Here is a 25,068-nt window from a genome sequence, read left to right as displayed (position 1 = left end):
TTCCGGAAGTCGCGCCCAGTCACGCCCAGGCTCCTCCCACCACCGGTGACGTCAAACTCAGCTCCTACCACTGGTCTGCCTCCGCCTCCAGGCGCGGGGAGGGCTCCCGGTTCCTTAAAATAAATCCTGCCGCTTCCGTGCTCCTAACCAGTACAAGCGAGGGTTTTGAAGTTGCGGAGAGCGCAGGCCTCGGACGTGCGTGAGTAAAGTTTGAGAGGCCAGAGGCTGGCTATCTGGAGGCCACCCCCGCAGAGGCCTTTCCCCCTCTCCGCAACTGGTGCCGCACTTGGTTCCGCCGAGACCCACGACGGTTCCGCCCCCTTCTTCCTTGTCATTGATGTTGTTGTTCTTGTCAGTGCCGCAGCCCCGACCACCGGGAGCCCGAACCCGAGCCGGGGCCGCCCGGGTGGCGCGGTGGCGGCGGCTGCGGCTGCAGCAGCTGCGACGGCTGCGGGGGCTGCTCCGGGGACTGCGGGGGCGGCCGGGGATCGGCAGCCGGCGGCGGGGCCGGATGGCTCTGTGCGGGCAGGCGGCAGGCGCCGCGTCGCTGCCCAGCGAGCTGATCGTGCACATCTTCTCCTTCCTGTCCGCGTCCGACCGGCTCCGGGCCTCGGCCTCCTGCTCGCACTGGCGCGAGTGCCTCTTCTATCCGGCTCTCTGGCCCCAGCTCCGCATCTGCCTCCGCGTCTCGCCCGCGGAGCAGCCACGGCTCGAATTCCTCATGCGCAAGTGCGGCTGGTTCGTGCGAGAGCTGCGTGTTGAATTCGCCGCGGAGAACTACCTGAGCGGCGGCGGCGGCCCGGGCGATGGAGGCAGCGCCGACGCCGGGACTGGCGGGGAAGAAGTCGAAGCCCTGCAGCTCTCAACCCGTTGGCTGGAAGTGCTGCGCACCTACTTAGAGCTGGTCCTGTGCGTGCTAGTCAGCATCCGGAACAACAGGTAACCACTTCGCAGCCCCTCCATTAATCCTCCTCCCCCCCGCCTCCACTTCCCGGGGCGCAGGGTCGCCTCCTTCCTCTCACCTCGAAATAGATTCAGTGTGGAAACGCCCCGCGCGCTTCAGCGTTGCCTTTTTCAGTAACTGGGGGTGTCAGTTCTAATCCGGCGATTTCCTTGAGGCGGGAGGGCATAACAGGACTCATCCTAATACTTTATAAACAGTGATGGACTTGGTGTTTATCAGACAGCACTCCTGGCGCCTTCCAGGCACTGTCTCATTCATCCTTTCGGCAGCAGTGGGATGGAGTTGACAGGCGCGGTCATTCTTCATTTTACAGATGAGAGAGCTGAAGCTTGGAGGGTGAGGCCTGTGAATGAGTCTTGGGAGAAACAAAACGAATCTGTTTTTTGTTGTTGTTGTTGTTTTATTCTGAACCTTTCCGATCAAAATAGTTCGTGGTGGCGGAGGGAGTAGGTATGCCACAGGTTTCGCATAGGTTCGAGACTCTCCAGGCATAAAAAGAAATCTTTGACAGCCATTTTCTTACCGGGAATGGTTTTAACTAGGCCAGGCACAAAGAGTAGGAGGAATTTTTTTTTTTTTTTAAGGGATCGGGGAACTGCCTGATAATCAGGATTAGAAGGTCCCTCCCTTTTGCGAACCTCCATACTCAACTTGTCCCCAGTGATTCACCTAAAAGTAGCACAGTACAGCTTGGTGTTTGCGTGTGTTGGGGGAACTGGCCAGTGTCTGCAAAGGGTAAGCCCAAACTGTCCTGATTTTGCATCAAAATCTTTCATTCTGGGGTTAACTTCCTGTGTTTTGGCCCGTCGTCCTAATCAGTGTTTTCCATTCTTTATCTACCGCCCTCTCCAGAATCCTATTAACGTAGATTTTCTCTATCTGGATATTCTAACTAAGCCTAAAATTAAACTGGGAGGTAGAGGAAAGTTCATAAGTTCAAAAAAGGAGCAACTTAGATAGTAGTAATAGTTCAGCAGTTTGCAAGTAGTTTCACATTCAGGATCTTATTTGATCCTTTCAGCTGAGCCTGTGAGTTAGGACAGCTGTTATTATCCCTGCTTTATAGAAAGGAAACTGAAACGTAACAGGGTCAAATAATTTGCAAATTATCATACAGTACTGTTTTTCTCTGACAGCAGTGAATTCCTTTTGCAGTAAATACATTATGTTGAACAGGATGGAGTGAAGGTCCTGGTTATGCTAAGTGAGATAGATACATGTGTATTCTTAAATCTCTGTTTGAATCACAAGGGTGGAATATAAGCGTTAGCTGGCTGCAAGTTGTATCTGGAGCATGGCTGCATCATCTCAGTGTACTGTGTATTTTCCTAGCTTCTCACCAAGCCATCTTATTTCCTCACTTTGATTTTATGTGGCAAAAGAGGCTGTTTAAGACTATAAGTTGGTCTTGATCATGTTGGAGACTTTCTGTCAGAGTTGGATGTGTGGCTAGAGGCCCAACTGACCCAGAGGTTACATTCAGTCAGTGAGTACTTACTGCTGATGATTCATTGGAGGGTAGAAGTGGGATGGATTCTTTAAAGAAAGGAAACTGAAACATAACAGGGTCAAGTAATTTGACAGTATCAGTTAGATTTTTCTTGAGGTTAGATAGGAGTTCTGAGCAGTCATTTAAAAATGCATGTCTTTTGTCCAAGTAAGGACCCACTTTACAAAGTTTCTATCTAGTTCCTTTTAACTGATTGGTTGGTTGGACAGGTAAAGGTTATATAGGCAAAATAGTGATATATCACCTCTTTTCTTTGTTGTTTAATTTTTCATCAATTTTTATTTTTTTAGCTGTGTGTGTTGAGGTAAAGTTGACAAATAAAAGTGAACCTACCTCTTCTTTAGCATCTCTATCTACTTGTCTATAAGACCGCCCTATAAATAATCTTTATATATTTGGAAAAAATGTCTCAGCTTTATTTTTTAAAGTATTTTGAGATACTCTACTAATATTGGAAGTACTAATATGAATGTTAAAAATTTAAGTGAAACTAGTTTTCTTTAGAGAAATTGGAAATGTTTTAAACCAAGATATTTATTTGATAACTCTGATAAAGCCTATTCTTATTTCCTTCGTAATCACTTAAACATCAGACTCAGGCTCAATGAAGAATGACTCAAATGCTTTAGTGTTCTTTGGTTTTCTAAAACCATAGAATTTAATAACTAATGAGAAAAATCAATATTTGACATTGTTTACATTTCCAAGGTAAATTTTACAGTGCTTTTGCCTTATGATTTCTACCATTTTATAGGTAGAAGAGGAGGATATGAACCTACCAAGTGACAAGCTTTATGCTTCCTGCCTTTATGTTGAATTTCATACAATTCAAACTTTCATTTTGCTGTGTTTCAGTTATTTTCTTGTCTCTGAGTTAAAGAACTAAAACTGTAACCTTGAATTGTGGGAACTTTTCAAGGGTACTGTTCTGAAAGAATAATTGGCATTTTGTTTTGCTTAATTCCTGGGTATGCACATGTGCTCTCAGAGTGACTGTAGCCACCTTACCAATTTCTTAGGTGTTAGGGACAACTGATGAGAATCAAAGAGGTACGGAAATGCCTCTCGGAGGGTAAAAGACAGTCTTCTGTCTTCAGAGTTCACTTCTCCAGAGGGTGCTAGGATACCTGCCTTCTTGATCAACAGTAAGAATGTAAATAAAAAATTAGTAGTCAAAATACTAAAAAAGAAAAAAAATCACACTTTCAACTGTATTGTAGGTTAAATTGGCTGAATTTCTTCTATAGGAAATTGTCCTTAGAAGTTCGAAACAACAAATATAAATAAACATTTTTAGAATTTAACCTGGTTGTCAAGTTGAGTACTACCTATTAAAATACTGTATTCCATACTCCTTAGGAAAAAGGAAACTTCAGGGACAATAAGATTTATGATAATAGCTAATAGACTCAGTCACTAAAAATACTTATTCTTAATCAGTAAGCATAGGTACATTGTCAACATCTGATTTATACTTTCCTGGACTATATAAATATTTTGCATGAGCCTTTTTGGATGAAATACTAAATTGAGGGCAGTGCTTTTCTAAAAGATGCAAGCCATAGAGACTTTGTATAGAGTGATTTTCTTGTTAAAATTCTAACCACATGAGGTGGGGGTGAGGTTCAAGAGGGAGGGGACATATGTATATTTATGGCTGATTCACATTGATTTATGGCAGAAACTAACACAACATTGTAAAGCAATTATCCTCCAATTTTAAGAAAATCTAACTATCTAGATTGACCAGTTTTTTGACTGTGCCTGCTTATATACCCTGCTAGTAGTAGAACATCTATCAATAATTCTTAGATGTGGTCTGCTGATTTGGCACATGCAGTCACAGAGAATCTTACCTTAGTATTTTTTTCAACATCAGTATGCCAAGACCCAGCAACTGATAAAGCAATCTAAAAATACATCTTAAAATAGATTAAAAAATCTTTGGACATTTCCTATTACTATCCAAGAACATAGGAAATTCTTGAAGGTATCATCTCCAACAACCCTGAGCCTTATTTTTCTTGAAATATTTTCCCATCACGGGGCAATAAATACGTGCAATGATAATATTTCACTTTTGAGAGCTAACTTTTCTTATTTGTTTTAAAAAGCCCATTTGGAGAACATGTATATTAAAATATATTGGGACTCTGACCAGTCCTTGCTGCCCAAGAGATGGTTGCTTTTAGAGAAGAGATACCTTACCCAACAGACTCCTCACCTTAAAACGGACAAAGTAAAGTGACTCCATGGGGATAGCTTCAAGGTCATTGAGCAGAAAGGAGACTAACCTGATGAAGAAACTAATCTCCTTGGAGGGCTGTTGAGAGGAATTAGGGCTCTCTTTAGTCCATAGGTAACTTCTTCCAGTGACTGAGAACTGAAGATAGAGGATAGGAGATAAAACTCAACAAAAAGGTCATCAAAGTAAAATACTTTTTCCTGTGTTAAAAGAAGTGACTGAGCAGCTTTTGCGTGAAAGGATTAAGTTAACTCCATTTTAATATTTTAGTTCTGAGGCAGCCTCGGAAGAGTTCACCCAAGTTGTTAAATTTATAGCTGATTTAAGATGATAATTATTAAAATGTGTTTTTTTCCTCTCCAAATATTGAGAATATGCTATGTGCCAAGCAGTGAAGACAAACTCCCTGTTCCCATGGATTTGACATTCCAGAGGGAAAAGATAGGCAGAAGCAAGTAAACAAGTAAAAGCAAGATTATTTCGATTGTGAAAGTAAAAGAGGACTATGTAATAGTGACTAGGTGGCAACATGAGATAGATTGGTAAGGGAAAAACTTTTTCTATAAAGGACATTTAAGCTGCTACATGAATGACAAGTCACCCATCTGAAGATTTGAGCAAACAGCATTCCAAGCAGAAAAAAGAGTAAGCACCAAGGCTTTAGGTCAGCCAAATTTTTGACTGCTTGCAACAGTAGGAAAGAAAGTAAGGCAGGACCATGTGAAGGGTGAGAGCACTGTCACAGCGAGCTCTTACGTGTAGAAGGAGGAAAGAATGGTGTTTTTTTATGGGGACTTGTGAAATAAAGTTTGGACTATATTCCAAGAATAGAAGTTATTGAAAAAATGTTTAAGGACAAGCATAAGGTGATCTAATTTGCATTTTAAGGCAGTCATTCTGGTTACTGTGTAATGAATGAATAATCCTCGTAAGAGATGATGATAACCTAGAGTATGATGGAAGAAAAGAAGATTTTTTTAAAGGTGGATGGATATGGAATATATATGTGTGGACGTAGAGCCAAAACGACTTGCTGCTAGGATATAGAGGAAAGGAAGAATCAAATTTTTTTTACCATTTGTCTTTAAAACTCACTCAGTTTTCTTTCTTTCTTCCTTAGTACTGTTAAAATTATCTTTTAATGATATGTTAAATGACAGTTTTAAATGTCACTCTTATTTAAATCTTTTTTTATTTCGTAACCCCTGGGATTTGAGGATGATGGTAATTCAGTAAGTGAGGGCTTCCCTGGTGGCTCAGTGGTTAAGAATCCTCCTGCCAATGCAGGAGATGCAGGCTTGGTCCCTGGGTCAGGAATCTCCTCGAAGAGAAAATGGCAACCCACTCTAATACTCTTGCTTGGAAAATCCCATGGACATAGAGAGCCTGGCAGGCTACAGTCCATGGGGTCACAAAGAGTCAGACACAACTTAGCCACTAAGCAGCAACAATTCAGTAAGTGAATTCATAGAGCAAATTCTGGAAAATTGCTTTTAGTTAATGGTTCATAAGAAAGTTGATAAGGAATACTACTATAGGCCTGTGACTTAGTTGTGGAATCTCTAAAGCTGTACCAATAGCTACATATAGCTAATCAAATTTTAAATTACTTGGATAAAATTGAAGATTTAGTTTACTGTACTAGACACGTTTCAAGTGCTCCATATGTGGCCACTGGCTACCATTAAGTATTATGTAAATTCAAACACATTTGATATCAAACATGGACTAAGAAGATTAGAATTGGTCTGAAAAAATTTTATGCAGTGATACAGATTAGCTTATTAGGTTAAAAAAGGAAAAAATTGCATTTTGTGACCTCCTATACATCATTGAGAAAGACTTAACCTTGTTAATAATTGCTTCTTTTTAAATAATCAAGTTTGTATGTAGTCTCCTTTTTCATAGTTAATTAGACTTAGCTGTATTACCTCTAATTTAAGGTTATACTAAATAATCCAAAGAAATCTCAGAGAAAAATGAAGAGTTTTTAGCACTGCAGTTAGACCTTGGGGAGTATTTCTTAAGCTCAAAGGTGGTTAATATTGTTTTCAAAGAATTGCCCAAGCTAACGCACTTAATCTGTATGTACAGGTTTTTATAATAAGGCTATCAAAAATTGTGTTGATTGTTTGATTCATAGGGAAATTTTTACCCTAAAAAGAAAATAAGATCACTCTTTTCAGTGAAAAGTTGTGTGGTGGTTTAATTTCTTTTTAAAAAATTTTTCTTGAAGTATAGTTGATTTAGAATATTATTAGTTTCAGGTATGCAGCAAAGTGATTCACTTACATATTTTTTTTCAGATTATTTTCCACTGTAGGTTTTTACAAGATATTGAATATAGTTGCCTGTGTTATACAGTAAATCTTTGTTGCCTATCTATTTTATGTGTAATAGTTTATATCTGTTAATTTCATGCCCCTAATTTATCCCTCTCCATCCTCCTTTTCCGCTTTTGTAGCCATAAATTTGTGTTTTTATGTCTGTGAGTTTGTTTCTGTTTTCTATATAGGTATATTTGTATTATTTTTTAGATTCCACAAATAAGTGGCCGTTTTTTTCACTGATTGGTTTTTCTGATGTTGAATTATATGAACTATTTGTATATTTTGGAGAGTATCCCCTTTGTCAGTCACATCGTTTACGAATATTTTCTCCCATTCCATAGATTATCTTTTTAATTTTTATTTCTTTTTAATAGGGGGAAAATTGCTTTACAAAGTTGTGTTGGTTTCTGCCATACAACAATGCAAATGAGCCATCATTATACATATATCCCCTCCCTCCCGTTCCCCTGTCCCACCCTTCTTGGTCATCACAGAGGCCAGGCTGGCTCCCTGTGTTATGTAGCAGCTTCTCCCCAGCTCTGTTTTATACATGGTAGCATATATATGTTGATGCTGCTTTCTTAATTCTTCCCTCTGCCCTTCCCCTACTGTGTGCACAAGTCCATTTTCTGGGTCTCCATTCCTTCCCTGCAAATAGGTTCATCAGTTTCATTTTTCTAGATTCTGTATATATGCATTAATATACAATACTTCTTTTTCTCTTTCTGACTTACTCTGTATGATGGTGGTGGTAGCAGTTTAGTTGCTAAGTTGTGTCCAACTCTTGCCATCCTATAGACTGTAGCCTGCCAGGCTCCTCTGCCCATGGGATTTCCTAGGGAAGAGTGCTGGGGCAGGTTGCCATTTCCTTCTCCAGGGGATCTTCCCAAGCGAGTGGCTGAACCCATGAACCCACATCTCCTGCATTGCAGGCAGACTTTTGCCACTGAACCCCCAGGGAAGTCATCACTCTGATAACAGGCTCTAGGTTCCTCCACTTCACTAGAACTGATTGAACTCTGTTCTTTTTTATGCCTGAGTAATACTGCATTGTATATATGTACTGCATCTTTTTTATGCATTCATCTGTCGCTGGACATCTAGGCTGCTTCCATATCCTAGCTATTGTAAATAGTGCTTCTATGGACTTTGGGGTACATGTATTTTTTTAAGTTATGGCTTTCTCAGGGTATACACCCAGTAGTGGAATTGCGGGGTCATATGTTAGTTTTATTCCTAGTTTTTAAAGGAGTCTCCATGTTGTTCTCCATAGTAGCTGTATCCATTTACATTCCCACCAACAGTGCTAGAACATTCCCTTTTCTCCAAATCCTCTCCAGCATTTATTGTTTGTAGATTTTTTGATGATGGCCATATTTCTTTTGCCTTAGGAGACATAGCTAAGAAATAAGAAAGTATTACTACAGTTTATGTCTGAGAATGTTTTGCTTATGTTCCCTTCTAAAAGTTTTTTTTTTTTTCCTTCTAAGTTTTATGGTGTCATGTCTTATACTTCGGTTTTGAAATCATTTGGGATTTATTTTTATATATGGTGTGAGGCAGTGTTCTGACTTCACTTTACATGTAGCTGTCCATTTTGCTCAGGACTGCTTATTGAAGAGACTGTCTTTTCTTCATTGTATCAATATATTTTTCTCTCCTTTGTCTTAGATTAATATCCATAAAAATTTTAGGATAATTTGTTCTAGTTCTGTGAAGTGTCATGAGTGTTTTGATAGTTGTTTTTGTTGTGTGTTTAATTTTGTCAAGTGGAACTGATGTATAACATAACCATATTTATTTGAGAAATTGAAAGCATGGCTTTTCTTTAAGCAGTGCTCTGCTTATATAGGCCTTACATAAATCAGAATCAATTTGTCAAATTTCCCCAGAAACTTCCTGGGCTTCCTCACTGCAATCACTTGGATTTTTTTCTCCTCCTTCGCTTTCCTGTTTCATGTAAACCCACTATTCCTTGAAATTTGCTAAAGTCTGACCCACATGTAAGCTATAGAATGGTAAGACTAAGTGAAAAGAAGCAGCAAGTATTATGTTGGTGCAAACATAATTGCGGTTTTGGACCATGAATTTTAAATCATTATAACTAGACTCAAACACATCGTTATTAATCAAAATAGGAACCATTACAATCAACATGTCTTTGACAATGAGAAATAAATTTGTTTATTCCTGTAGCATAAAAATCCATGCTTCTGGGATTCAGTGAACTCTTGGAAAGCATTTTCTGCCTTCCGCTGGTTGTGGAAGCATTTTTCCTACAAAAAGTTGTTGAGATACTTGAAGTTGTAGTCACTTGTCTAGAGGTCAGGTGAGTTGGCAGATGAGGCAAAACTTCATAACCCAATTCATTCAACTTTTAAAGCATTGGTTGTACAACATGTGGTCAGGCATGGTCATGGAAAACAATTGGGATCAGACTGGCAGCCGACCACCAAACAGTAACCATGACCATTTTTTGGTACAAATTTGGCTTTGGGAAGTACTTTGTAACTTCTCCGTCCAGCCACTGAGCTGGTCATTGGCCAGTTGTCGTACAAAATCCACTTTTCGTCACATGTCACAATCCAATCAAGAAATGGTTCCTTGTTGTTGTGTAAAAAAAAAAGAGAAGATGACATTTCAAAAACAATTTTTTTTTATTTTCAGTCAGCTCAGTCAGCTTATGTAGCTTTTTCACCTTACCAGTTTGCTTCAAATGCCAAACAACTGTAGAATGGTCGACAGTGAGTTCTTCAGCAACTTCTCATATAGTTGTAAGAGGATCAGCTTTGATGATTGCTCTCAATTGGTCATCATCATTTCAGTGGCCAGCCACTATGTTCCTCATCTTTAGGGCTCTGGTCTCCTTTGCAAAACTTCTTGAAGCACCACTGCACTGTATGTTGATTATCAGTTTGTGGGCCAAATGCATTGTTGATATCGTGAATTGTCTCCACTGCTTTATGATCCATTTTAAACTCAAATAAGAAAATTACTCGAATTTGCTTTTTGTCTAATATCATTTCCCTAGTCTAAAATAAATATAAAATACACAGCAAATAGTCATAAGCAAAAAACATAAAGCGAGAAATGCACATTAAACTAATGTATAACATAACCACATTTATTTAAGAATGTATTGGACTATGAAATGGCAAAGTTCAACAGTGCAAAACTGCTATTACTTTTGCACCAATCTCATAGTACTCTGCATAAGGCTTCTTCCTTTCGTTTGCTCCAAATCACTGGTCTTACCACTGTTAACACTAAGTCAGGTAAATAGGTTTTTCTGTCCAGAAACTTGTCTTGTGTACTCTTCTGTTACATCTCTGAAATGGGCAAGGAAAAAGAAGGAAACTGAGGCCACACTTGAGCCATCTTTAACCCAGTTTGTTAATCAGATGTTGCTGATAACTTCCAAAAAGAATCTCATTCTTAGAAACCTCAAAAAATCAACTTTGGTTCAAGGCAAAGGAGAAGGGCACTCACCTGAGGCAAAAGACTTTGACCTATAGCTTAGATCCACCTTCCCAAGCCACATACCTTCTCCATACCAAAGTCCTAGTAGAGTTACCACCGTGGTCATGGGGCTGGGTGAGCCCCAGTCATGTTGCCAGTACTGCAGAGAGCTGAGGAGTGTTTGTGTTCTTGATAGTCTTGAAATCGTAAACTAATTTTCCTAGAGAAACAGCAGTATTCAGCAACCATTTATCTTTACTGAAGTATTTGAAAGGAAATCCAATATATAGATGTCATTCATTTTATACTACACACTTCAACATAAAATTTTGAAAATTATGGACATATATATACATATAGGACTTCCCAGGTGGCGCTAGTGGTAAAGAACCCACCTGCCAATGCAGGTAAGTGTGAGATGCAGGTTCAATCCCTGAGTTGGGAAGATCCTGTGGAGGCGGGCACAGCAACCCACTCCAGTATTCTTGCCTGGAAAATCCCCATGTACAGAGGAGCCTGGCAGGCTGCAGTCCATGGTGTCGCACAGAGTCGGACATGACTGAAGTGACTGAGCACGCATGTACATATAACCAAAATAACATTAATACACTTAGCAAAATTGTCAATAATTCTTTAGTCTCTCCTGATTTTTTAATTAGCCTTTTTAAAATAAAACCTTTATTTCCACGCCAAGAATCTAAACTTGTTAATTTTTCATGTAACTGACACACAGTACATATCTGATAAGTGAATGAGCAGAGAGTAGGAGAGCAGTCTGTAGCCTCAGTTTCTAAATTATAAGTACTTAACAGTCTGACACTGCTCTGGATCTAGATGATGACTTTGTAAAATAGGATTGAAAAAGAATGCAATTAGTTGAAGAAATGTGTTCTTGATTATCAACACTTCTTATGACTTTATGCTTGTTTACAACACATTTTAGGATTTGCAAAGGGACTATTAAGTAGGTTGTATCCTATTAGTATTACCATAGGAACAGAACTAAGTTAATTTGAAGAACTAAGATGAAAGAAAATACTTCTGACCAACGGAACTGTTTTCCCAGTATGTTTTTGTTCATGCCTTTTGATCAAAATTGTGTTGTGGATATTGTGCAGGAAAGAATTCTGTATTATATACCTGGAACTAAAAATAGGGGTCATCCAGACAGTTTCCTTGTTTTAACTTGTTAAATTTTACTAACATGCAGGTTGTTAATTCTTTTAATGATCTTGATGTGAATTAAGCTCTTATACAGGTGAAAGCTATGTAAAGCTGATTTAAAGGAAAAATTCATCAGAGATAATTCTAGTAAAATGTGAAGCATCCTTTTATAAAATTGGAATAATAATATATATGTGGTTTTGAATAAACCTTTAACTAGACTCATGAAGAAAAATCTCAAAACAACCTAAACTTATACCCAAAGAAACTAGGAAAGAAAGAAAAAAACGAAACCTTAAGTTTCAAAAAAAAGAATAAAAGAGCAGAAATAAATAGAGTAAAATATATATATAAATATATAAAAGATCAATGAAACTAAGAGCTAGTTCTTTGGAAAGAAATACAAAATCGACAAACCTTTATCAGACTCATCAAGAAAAAGAGAGGACCCAAATCAATAAAATTAGAAATGAAAAAGGAGAAATTACAGTCAACACCACAGATATGGAAAGGATCATAAGAGATTACTAACAATGATTCATCAATAACATAGATGACCTAGAAGAAATGGACAAATACATAGAAATGTGCAATCTCCCAAAACTGAACCAGGAAGAGAACACAAAATATGAACAGACCAATTACTAGTAATGAAACTAAATCAGTAATTTTTTTAAAAATCTGCCAATAAACAAAATTCCAGGACCAGAGAGCTTCATAGGTGAATTCTACCAAACATTTAGAGAAGCGTTAGCACCTATGCTCTAAAACTATTCCAAAGAGATTGTTGCAGAGAAAGGAACACTTCTGAACCCATTCTATGAGGATAGCATCACTCTGATACCAAAACCAGAAAATGACACCACAAAAAAGAAAGAGAGAAAGTTACACTGAAATAATATCACTGATGAACATAAATGCAAAATTCTAAACAAAATATTAGCACCCTGAATTCAGCAATACATTAAAAGGATCATACACCATGATCAACTGGGATTTATCCTATGGATGCAAAGATAGTTCACTATCCACATATCAATCAATGTGATACAACAAACTGAATCATATGATCATCTAAATAGAGCAGAAAATGCTCTTTGACAAAATTTAACATCCATTTATGATTAAAAACTCCCTACAAAGTGAGTATAAAAGTAACATCCCTCAGTATAACAAAGGTCATATAGACAAGCCCTCAGCTTATCATCATACTCAATGGTGAAAAGCTGAAAGCATTTCCTCTAAGATTAGGAGTAAAACAAGGATGTCCACTCTCAATTCTTTTGTTCAGTATAATCAAAGTCCTAGCAATAGCAGTCAGACAAGAAAAAGAAATGAAAGAAATCCAAGTTGGAAAAGAAGGAAAATTGTCACTGTTTGCAGATGACATGATACTATATACCAAAAATATTAAAAGCTCCACTAAAACCTATTAAAACTTATCAATGAATTCAGTGAAGTTGCAAAATACAGAATTCATGTATAGAAATATGTTGCTTTTTTATGTACCAACAGTGAACTATAAGCGAAATTAAGAGAACAATCCCATTCATAACCACATCAAAAAGAGTGAAATAACTAGGAATAAATCTCAGGAGGTGAAAGACCTGTACTCCAAAAACTATAAAGACTTTGATGAAAGACATTAAAAATGACACGAACAGAAAAACATACCATGCTTATAGATAAGAAGAACCAGTGTTGTTAAAATATCCAAAGTAATTTACAGATTCAGTGCAATTACTATCAAAATGCCAATTATATTTTTCTCAGAAGTAGAATAAATAATTGTTATTTTCATGGAAACACAAAAGACACTGAAAAGCCAAGGCTTTCTTAAGAAAGAACAAAGCTTCAAGTATCACACATTCTGATTTAAAACTATACTACAAAGCTACAGTAATCAAAACAGTATGGTACTATTGCAAAAACAGATGCATAGATCAGTGGAACAAAATAGAAAACTCAGAAATGAGCCCACACTTAGATGATCAACCAACCTACAACAGAGGAGCTAAGAATATACAGTGGGAAGACATTGTATAAAGACAGCCTCTTCAGTATTGGGAAAACTGGACAGCTACATGCAAAAGAATCAAACAGGACTATTTTTTTCACAATGTATACAAACGTAAGCTGAAAATGGTTTAAAGATTTAACTGTAAGACCTAAAAGCAGGCTGCCCCGGTGGCTCAGTTGGTTAAGACCTGAAACCGTAAAACTTTTAGAAGAAAACATGGGCAATACGCTCTTTGACATCAGTCTTAGCAGTATTTTTTTTAGATATGTTTCCTCAGAAATGGAAAACAAAAGCTAAATTAAACAAATGGGACCACACCAAACTAAAAAGCTTTTGCACAGTCAAGGAAACTACCAACAAAAAGACTGCCAACTAAATAGGAGAAGGTAGTCACAAGTAAGATATCCCATATGGGGGATAATATCCAAACTATACAAAGAATTCATAAAACTTAACATCAGAAAAACAAGCAACCCAGTTATAAAGTGGGCAGAGGACCTGAACAGACATTTTTCCAAAGAAGAAATACAGTTAACCAACAGACACGTGAAAAGATGTTCAGCGTCACTAATCATCAGGGAAATGCAAAAGGAGCAAAGGCAATATAATAGAGAAATGATCATCTTTTCAACAAATAAGTGTTGGAACAACTGGACATCCACATGGGGAAAAAATCTAGACACAGACTTTATTCCTTTCACAATAATTAGCTCAACTTAGGATCACAGGCCTTAAGTGTAAAACACAAAGCTGTAAAGCTCCTACAAAAAAATGGGAGAAAATTTATGTAGTCTAGGGTTTGATCATGACTTTTTCAGTACAACATCCAAGGGATGGTCCGTGAAAAGAAGCACTGATAAGCTGGACTACATTAAAATTATAATTTTCAATCTGTGAAAGACCCTGTTGATGGAGTGAAAGCCACAGACTAAGAAAAAATATTCATAAATGACCTCTAAGAAAGGGCTCTTGTCCAACATATATAAAGAGCTCTTAAAACTCAATAATAAGAAAGCAAAAACCCTATTAAAAAGTAGGCCAAAGACTTTAATAGAAACCTCAGCAAAGAAGATGTGCAAATGACAAACAAGCATGTGAAAAGGTGTTCCACATTATATGTCAAATTAAAGCAACAGGACACCACTACACACCTATTAGAATGACCGAAGTCCAGAATACTGACAACATCAAATACTGATGAGGATGTGGAGTAACAGGAACTCTCATTCATTCTTTGTGGAAATGCAAGATGGTATAGCCTCTTTGAAAGACAGTTTGGCAGTTTCTTACAACACTAAATTTCCTTCTACCCTATAATCTAAAAATCATGTTCCTACCCAAAAGAGTTAAAAGCTTTTTGGCCACACAAAACCCATCACAACAGCTTCATTTATAATTGCCAACAGTTGGAAACAACCAAGATGCCCTTAAGTAGGAGATTACTTATGATGTAATCTGAATGATATTCAGAGTACAATGAAATGATATTCAGCACTAGGAAAGAAAAACAGACTATTAAGCCATGAAAAGACATGGAGGAAACATAAATGCATAGAACTAAGTGAAAGAAACCAACCTGAAAAAGCTATATACTGAATGACTCCAACTATTCAATATATAATATTCTGGGAAAGACAAAACTACAGAGACAGTTAAAATATCAGTAGTTGCCAAGGGCTAGAGGGAATGGACAGATGACTAGGTGGAGCTCAGAGGACTTCTAGGGTCATGAAGCTTTCCTGTATCATACTATATGCATATCATTTTGCATTTGTCCAAGCTTATAGAAGGTACAGCACAGACAGTGAACTGTCTGATAAAGACAGTTTCTCCAGAAAGTGCACATAAACAAAATATTTTGCCAACAGTTTCTATAGGTTAAGAGCCTATAAATCCTTACTTTTGTATGATCTGGGTGTATTTATTTATGTAATATGGGTGTGGAATGTTATTTTTTTAAAAATTTTTGGAGTGTAATTGATTTACCATATTATGTTAATTTTAGGTGTACAGCAAAATGATTCAGTTATACATTTTTTTCCAGATATTTTACCCACATAAGCTATTGCAGAATATTGAGTAGAGTTCCCTGTGCTATACAATAGGTCCTTATTGGTTATTTTATATATAATAATGTGTGTTTATTAATCTCAAGTTGATAATTTATCCTTACTCCCGACATTTCCCATTTGGTAACCATAAGTTTGTTTTTGAAATCTGTTTCTGTTTTGTAAATAAGTTCATTTGTATCATTTTTAATTGGATTCCACATACAGTAGTAGCATATGATATTTGTTTTTCTGTCTTCATTTAGTATGATAATCTCTACATCCATCCATGTTGCTGCAAATGATATTGTTTCATTCTTTTTTATGGCTGAGTAGTATTCCATTGTATGTGTATTCTGTATCTTCCATGTTTTGGCTATTATAAATGGTACTGCAATGAACACTGGGGTTCATGTATATTTTGGAAGTATGGTTTTCTCCACATTATGCCCAGGAGTGGGATTGCTGGATCATATGGTAGCTCTATTTTCTAGTTTTTTAATTAACCTCCGTCCTGTTCTCCATGGTGGTTGCACCAATTTACATCCCCACCAACAGGTATAGGAGGGTTCCCTTTTCTGCACAGCTTCTCCAGCATTTATTATTTGTAGATTTTTTGATGATGGCTATTCTGACTGGTTTGAGGTGATACATCATTGTAGTTTTGATTTGCGTGTTTCTAATAATTAACAATGTTGAGCATCTTTTCATGTGCTCTTGGCCATCTATATGTCTCCTCAGGAAAATGTTGAGCTGTATGAGCTATTTGCATATTTTGGAAAGTGACCCCTTGTGGATTACATCATTAGCAAATATTTTCTCCCATTCTGGGGATTGTCTTTTCATTTTGTTTATGATTTCCTTTGCTGTGCAAAAGCTTTTAAGTTTAATTAAGTCCCATTTATTTTTATTTCCATTACTCTAGGAACTGAATCCAAAAAATATTGCTGCAATTTATGTCCAAGAATGTTCTGCCTGTGTTTTCCTCTTGAGTTTTATATTATTTGGTCTTATGTTTAGGTCTTTAATCTGTTTTGAGTTTATTTTTGTATATGGTGTTAGAGAATGTTCTAATTTCATTCTTTTACATGTAGCTATCCATTTTCATCTTTTCCCAGCATCACTTATTGAAGACGCTGTCCATTTCTTCATTATATATTCTTGCCTCCTTTGTCATCAGTTAGGTCACCATAGGTGCCTGTGTTTATCTCTGGACTGTCTGTTCTATTTCATTGATCTGTATTTCCATTTTTGTGCCAGTACCATGCTGTTTTGATTATTACAACTTTGCAGTATAGTCTGAAGTTAGGGAACCTGATTCTTCCAGCTCTGGTCTTCTTTCTCAAGATTGTTTGGCAATTAATGATCATTCTTCAAGCTAAGTTTTAGAATCATCAGACTTTTTAGCGAAACTAAGGTTACTAATTTGGGAAAATATGACATAATATTAAGAAGTTATTTTTCATTTACTTAAATCTTTTTATCACTTTTGTGGATTATACATTTCTTATTAAAGTTATCCCAAACTTCTAGTTACAGACATAATTCTCTAGTGGTTATGTTAAAAACAAAACAGCAGACCCAAAATGGAGTCAGTTGTGCTAAACCCCATGTCACCAAACTAAGACTCAGTACCTAGCACAGCTGTGGTTTTAATCAGCCTCAGGATTGTAACCTTTAATCAGTTAGCCTGGAATTACCAGGTCAGCATTAGTGAGGCAATCTGCCATATAGTCCCTTCAGTTCCCTGTAGGAGGGTGACTATTGCCTGGAACAGTGCATTATTTACTAATAATTTATTTTTCTACTTCCTTTCTATTTTAAAAGCAATTTACTCAGTTGAATTTTTGTTGTTTTAACCCTTATTATTAGCATTTAGGAATTTTTAATCTTTATCCTTTCTCCTACTGTGTTTAGAATTTTACTATTTAGAAAAGTGTGTTTTGTAGCTAAAGTTATTTACAGATTTTTACAGTTTTTTTTTTTAATTAACCTCTTAATGGTAAGCTCTATGTTTGATCACAAAATCACAGAAGGTTCTCTAGATTTTAGTTAGAGTATTTCTTACCGTGGAGATAGAGATATCTCCAAAGCAGTGCCCCACCTTAGAACATTTAATGCACTAAGTTAACTGGTTTGGGAGAATTTTATATTATAGTTAAAATGTATATGAAAAAAATATATATATGAAACTTAGAGCTTGAATGTTCTTCCATATGTCATTTTGTTATTTATTCATCCCTAAACCTTTAAGGTAGGTATTATTATTACTGATAGAGTTGAATTCCAGCAACTTTAAGAAGACTTTTCCATGGTCACTAAAACCTTGAGTTCTAACTAATAAAAATAAATGGAAAAAATAAATAAAACCTTGAGTTCTGAACTACTTGTGCTTCACAAGTATGCTTCACTTGTCATGCTATCACAAGTTTTTCACTGTATGTTAAAAGCAATCTGAAAGTACTTAGTTGGATTCTAAATGAGTTACTAAGGTGGAAACATCTGTAGAATATCCCTTCTGCATATGTTTACTTTTAATATTTATACTTTTATGTTAATTATTTAGACAATCATTTTAAATTACTTTTCTTATAGGAACCTCCAGAAGTTTAGCCTTTTTGGAGACATAAGCGTTCTACAACAGCAAGGAAGTTTGTCAAATACATACCTCAGCAAGGTGGACCCTGATGGCAAAAAAATTAAACAGTAAGTTATATAGTTAATGGAAAGGGGACTCTATAATAATAAAAATATTTTTCTGAACAATGTTAAGATACTGTCCAAAGAGTAATGATATTTTTTTCTGAAAAGAACATGTACTCTGAAATGCCTTAACAATAAAATAGTGATCAATACATACCATTCCAATCTTTAAGACAAGAATTTGCTGTGTAATTGCTATTTAAAACTTAACTTCTCTACTTTACTCTGCTATAACATGAATTGTAAATCATCAGTCTTTTCTACTGATATAAAATGCTCCTTCACTCGAAGGATTTCAAGTACACATATTTCTGTATGTGTAATATGTATTATATTTTTATGTGAATTTTAATGATAATACTACTTGTGAGTTAAATGAGTGTGCTCAGTTGCTCAGTCATGTCCAACTCTTCGCAACTGCATGGAATGTAGCTTGCCAGGTTCCTCTGTCCATGGGATTTCCCGGGCAAGAATACTGGAGGGTGTTACCATTCCCTTCTCCAGAGGATCTTCCTGACCCAGGGATCAAACCCATGTCTCCTGCATTGCAGGTGGATTCTTTACCATCTGAGCCACCTAGAGCCAAGTCTTAACAGGATTGTGTGGCATGTGTTTTCCTTACAGAATTCAGCAACTGTTTGAAGAAATACTGAGTAATAGTAGGCAACTGAAATGGCTGTCTTGTGGGTTTATGCTGGAAATAGTAACCCCAACATCACTGTCATCTCTCTCAAACTCTATTGCCAACACCATGGAGCACCTGAGTTTACTGGACAACAACATTTCTGGTAACAGCACCCTTATCACCGCAGCAGAACTGGAGCGATTCGTGAATCTGCGCTCACTTGCCCTGGATTTCTGTGACTTTACAGCTGAGATGGCTAGAGTCTTAACCGATAACAACCATGTGCCTTTGCAGCGACTTTCTCTCCTGGTTCACAATGTTTCCGTGATGCACAAGTCTCTGGACAACATGCCAAATGATGAGCATTGGAAAGCCTTGTCAAGAAAGAGCACCAGCCTTCGGGTCTATATTATGGCTTTTGATATCAAGAGTGAAGATATGTTAAAGATTCTGAAACCCAGTATACCACTAGAGAGGATTCATTTTGACAGCTATATCACTTGTGTTTCAGGAGCTATTGTTGATCTTATATCTAGGCAGTATGACAAGTTCCTCACTCATTTTATATTAATGAATGATGTGATTGACACGTCTGGTTTTCCAGATCTTAGTGACAACCGAAATGAAGATCCGTTGGTTTTATTAGCATGGAGATGCACAAAGCTCTCTCTTCTGGCAATTCATGGTAGGTGACTTTTGTTTGTTATAGTTTGAATTTGTTATTACAGCTGAAACATTTTATACCAATAAAAAGATAACACTGACATGTATACTGTCAAAAACTCTTACAACAAGTTGATATGCAGATTTTTTATACTTTCTAACAGGACTGAAGCAACTTAGCATGCATGCATGCATTGGAGAAGGAAATGGCAACCCACTCCAGTGTTCTTGCCTGGAGAATCCCAGGGATGGAGGAGCCTGGTGGGCTGCCATCTATGGGGTCGCACAGAGTCGGACACGACTGAGCGACTTAGCAGCAGCAGGAACATGTGTATAACATAGACCGCTTACAAGTGGAAAGACACATTTCTACCCTATTTTGTTCCAACTCCCGTATTACTGTTTTTCTTTTGCCATGTGATTAATAGTACTTCACAAAAATGGCACTGAAATTATCCAAGAAAACATACATATTCACCTGCAATAGATATATTTATTCCTCTTAAAAACATAACACAGAAGGAAGAAGAAAGTATGATTTCTTTCATGCTCACTGCCTCATCTTCTAGATTCTTGGTATCAACATGTTAATTTGTACAACATTTTTAAAATGATGGTTGTTGTTTGGGAAGTGCTCTTTTCTTACTGGCAGGCCTTTCATCTGAATGTGAACTATTTTTCATTTGGACAGAGTTCCTCTTAGAAGAACATATTACTTCTTTTCTGAAACTTGTAAGACATTTAGAGAATATAAAATAGAAAGTCTGCATGAACAACTTAAATTTATTATGTTTCATTATTTCTGAAATTAATCTTAGCTTCATTTGAGCGTGGGAGTGTATCTTTTTTTTTTTTTTTTTTTTTTAATCTCATTCTTTTTATTATTATTTTTTTTTTTCCAGTGGGTTTTGTCATACTGATATGAATCAGCCATGGATTTACATGTATTCCCAATCCCGATCCCCCCTCCCACCTCCCTCTCCACCCGATTCCTCTGGGTCTTCCCAGTGCACCAGGCCGGAGCACTTGTCTTGTGCATCCCACCTGGGCTGGTGATCTGTTTCACCATAGATAGTATACATGCTGTTCTTTTGAAATATCCCACCCTCACATTCTCCCACAAAGTTCAAAAGTCTGTTCTGTATTTCTGTGTCTCTTTTTCTGTTCTGCATATAGGGTTATCGTTATCACCTTTCTAAATTCCATATACATGTGTCAGTATGCTGTAATGTTCTTTATCTTTCTGGCTTACTTCACTCTGTATAAGGGGCTCCAGCTTCATCCATCTCATTAGGACTGGTTCAAATGAATTCTTTTTAATGGCTGAGTAATATTCCATGGTGTATATGTACCACAGCTTCCTTATCCATTCATCTGCTGATGGGCATCTAGGTTGCTTCCATGTCCTGGCTATTATAAACAGTGCTGCGATGAACATTGGGGTGCACGTGTCTCTTTCAGATCTGGTTTCCTCAGTGTGTATGCCCAGAAGTGGGATTGCTGGGTCATATGGCAGTTCTATGTCCAGTTTTTTAAGAAATCTCCACACTGTTCTCCATAGCGGCTGTACTAGTTTGCATTCCCACCAACAGTGTAAGAGGGTTCCCTTTTCTCCACACCCTCTCCAGCATTTATTGCTTGTAGACTTTTGGATAGCAGCCATCCTGACTGGCGTGTAATGGTACCTCATTGTGGTTTTGATTTGCATTTCTCTAATAATGAGTGATGTTGAGCATCTTTTCATGTGTTTGTTAGCCAGCTGTATGTCTTCTTTGGAGAAATGTCTGTTTAGTTCTTTGGCCCATTTTTTGATTGGGTCATTTATTTTTCTGGAATTGAGCTGCAGGAGTTGCTTGTATATTTTTGAGATTAATCCTTTGTCTGTTTCTTCATTTGCTATTATTTTCTCCCAATCTGAGGGCTGTCTTTTCACCTTACTTATAGTTTCCTTTGTAGTGCAAAAGCTTTTAAGTTTCATTAGGTCCCATTTGTTTAGTTTTGCTTTTATTTCCAATATTCTGGGAGGTGGGTCATAGAGGATCTTGCTGTGATTTATGTCGGAGAGTGTTTTGCCTATGTTCTCCTCTAGGAGTTTTATAGTTTCTGGTCTTACATTTAGATCTTTAATCCATTTTGAGTTTGTTTTTGTGTATGGTGTTAGAAAGTGTTCTAGTTTCATTCTTTTACAAGTGGTTGACCAGTTTTCCCAGCACCACTTGTTAAAGAGGTTGTCTTTGGGAGTGTATCTTACTTTTCAAGTTTTGCTTTATAATTTGGCCAGTCATTGGAAGTAATAGCAAAGAATAGATCAATATTGAAGTTAATAAATTAGGATTTTTTTAATAGGATGAAGAAATAGCAAGATATTTAAAATTAAGTCAGTCTTTTTAAAACTTCTTTTTATTTTTTTGACTCTGCTGAGAGGCTTCTGGGATCTTAGTTGCCCAACCAGATATCAAACCCAGGCCCCAGCAGTGAAAGAGCTGAATCCTAACCATTGGGTCACCAGAGAATTTGCTAAAGTTTTTTTCTCTTATTAAAGTGTCACTTTATAACTTTGGACTGTGAATACCTGTGTGTGTGTGTGTGTGTGTGTGTGTGTGTCATGCACACGCAGGGTGCTCGTCACATCTCAATTCTTTGGGACCCCATGGACTGTACGCTGTCAGGCTTCTCTGTCCATGGAATTTTCTAGGCAGGAATACTGAAATGTGTTGCCATTTCCTACTCCAGGGGATCTTCCCAACCCAGGGATCGAACCTGCTTCTCCTGCATTGACACGCCAAATTCTTTACCACTGCACCACCTGGGAAGCACCATAGGAGATGACTTTTACTAATGAAAAATACCAGCTTACTATGTATTGTTAATCAAAAGCTATAAAATTATACTTTAAATGTCTTCAATTTTACTAAATGTGCTGATATCAGAATACAGTTACAGCACCTATCTGTTCACCAGCTGCAGTGATGGTCTTGGAGATAATATCAGACTTCTAGTCTTTTTTTTTTTTTTTTTCCTCTGAGCTAAACAATTACTGGGGCTTCCCTGGCAGTGGTAAAGAATCCACAAATCTCAGCATATTTTTAAAGGAAAAGGACCCCAAAGTGGTGAGATACAAATTTGTGGAAAAGACAGATGTATAAAATAGACAAAATAAAATACAAGGAAATGACAGTGCTTGTCTTTTGCTTATTTTTAAGGTTACACAGTGTGGGCACACAACCTCATAGCCATTGCTCGTCTTCGTGGCTCTGATCTAAAAGTACTTGAAGTCACCGAAGAAAGCATTGATTTTGACCAAGGCGAACTGGCCGACCAGGATGTGGATCCAGTGCATAATCTTATTGAGCAGGTATCCCTGGGCCTCGGTCAGCCTTGGCATGCAGTCATGGACATCGAATCACTCAGTGTCTTCACTGAACCAAATCGTCATTTTTACAGAGAGATGCAGAGCTTCAGCGAAGACATTTAGCTTTTTTTTAATGTACGATTCCTGTGGTTACATTTGCAAGTAGGGTCCTATTATGTTTTTTTTTTTTTTCCCTCAGTAGTGTGAATTAACCCCTTTGTGCTGTGTTTAATCAGTATTAGCTTTATAGAAATTATATGTGTATATTCTACTTCTTGATCAAAGAACATAGTCGGGTATTGGTTTAGAAGTTCAAAGTGACAATGTATAGGGCTTTCACGGTTAATGGACTTGTTACCAGACCAGACCTTAAGAATATACAACCGAAGGTTGTCTGAGGTTGCTGGCTAACTATTTTTCACTGAGTTACTCTGCCTTTTGATGTTTTTATTCTTGTGTGTAAGAGCTCAGGAGCCAAAATATTTTTATACATATATAGATATATATCCATAGCCTGATGGATTTGTATGCAATGCACTGCATTCATTCATTCTGATAGCATTTCATTGATTTTTATTTGAAATGGAAGAAGGGAGGATACTACGATCCCAAGTGAGTCATCTTTAACAGAAAAGCCAAGACTTTTAACTTTCATTACATATATAATAGTCAATTATCATCAATTACCACTCTGAATTTTGTATAGTAGAAGGTTAGAACATTGCTTAATCCTTTTTAAAATGCATTTACATAAACATGAATACTCAAATTATTGGATTTTTCCTAACTATATCTGACATAATTTAATTCATCAATTACATTATACATTCAAGTTAGCTTTTTAGCCCAGATTTCAAATAGTGGAGGAAGAAAGAAATAATATTCCAGGGTAAAACCTCCTAAAAAAATATCATCAAATCACAGAGTTGTAAACACACATGCTTGCAAACAAACATTAGTCGTGAAATCCCTAGCAACAAGTCACTGGATTTTTCTCTGTCAGCACGCGTGTCAGCTGCCAAAGAATAGACTTAACTGAAGAAGTGCCCACATGCTGGCAGGGGCTGGCCCACTCTGGCCAGCCAGATACTGCTAGATTGTAATATTTAAGGTCGAATTTCGACCTGTGGTACACAGCTGTGCTGTGGCTCAGTCAGCAACCTCAGATCTCTGAAAAAAAAAACACAAAACAAAAAAAAAGAAAAAAAAAACCATGCACCTGTTTCACTGTGAATAGTGAATGTAAAGGAAAAAAAGGAAAAACTGAAAGCTTGTTCTATCACAGGTATGAGCTGCTATGATAAATGAAGAACATTCCATGAAGTATGTTTTAAAACCTTGTTATATCTGAGAGGCTTTAAAAGCCGACTTAACTGTTTCAGGGCAACCGCGGTACAGACGTGGTCTCTGTGAGACTTCCACCTGACCCCAGTTTTAAGTGGTACGAATGTTGTGCATTTAATGTTAAAGGACAGTCTGCAATAATAAAGTAAGTAGCCAACGTGGGTGCCCAGCAGTGCTGAGACCTGGCTGCTCTATTGTAAGCTTTGGAAACACAATTTATGCAACAGATGTCCAGATATGATTCTATTTATGGAAAAAGTTTATATGTATTTTACAAATGGTTTTACCATCTTATATTAAAATGACCTTTTGACAGGTGTGCACTGTTTTGTCTCCAGTGAGCACATACCATGCGGATTTTTTATGTACATCAGTAGTGTGAATCCACTGGCACAGGGTGTGTAAATGCCAGATGTGGTGAGATTTTATCTTATAAATGTGATCAGATAAAATAACTCCTGACAGAAACTGTAAGGAAACCAGCTGAATGTTTGACCTGATGACTGATGTTGTATGGTTTATGTTAAATGTATATTCTTTTAATCAATGAATAAAGCATTAAAATGTGATCATTGTAACATTTTCTTGTTCATGAAGCATGAAACCCTTTAGTGTTAAATAAACTAGAGTAATCCTAACAA

At 37.2% G+C, this 25,068-nt stretch overlaps 1 protein-coding gene across 1 annotated transcript; it reads left to right on the top strand.

Moving 5' to 3' along the window:
* The first annotated feature begins 127 nt into the window (after positions 1-127).
* FBXO33 (F-box protein 33) lies at positions 128-25,068 on the top strand. The gene is made up of 4 exons (XM_061159215.1): positions 128-939; positions 18,336-18,446; positions 19,068-19,753; positions 22,935-25,068. The coding sequence occupies exons 1-4, from the start codon at positions 338-340 to the stop codon at positions 23,204-23,206; spliced, it is 1,671 nt and encodes a 556-aa protein (XP_061015198.1). The 5' UTR covers positions 128-337; the 3' UTR covers positions 23,207-25,068.

This window comes from Dama dama, chromosome 13 (genome assembly GCF_033118175.1).
Source record: "Dama dama isolate Ldn47 chromosome 13, ASM3311817v1, whole genome shotgun sequence".
NCBI lineage: Eukaryota > Metazoa > Chordata > Mammalia > Artiodactyla > Cervidae > Dama > Dama dama.
The sequence above is the reverse complement of the archived record's forward strand: the minus strand, read 5'-3'. Positions and strand labels throughout refer to the sequence as shown.

Coding starts and splice junctions, on each gene's coding strand:
- FBXO33 (XM_061159215.1), top strand. CDS start 338: ATGTTGTTGTTCTTGTCAGTGCCGCAGCCCCGACCACCGGGAGCCCGA. Junction 940..18,335: donor GTCAGCATCCGGAACAACAG/GTAACCACTTCG, acceptor CTTTTCTTATAG/GAACCTCCAGAAGTTTAGCC. Junction 18,447..19,067: donor GATGGCAAAAAAATTAAACA/GTAAGTTATATA, acceptor TTTTCCTTACAG/AATTCAGCAACTGTTTGAAG.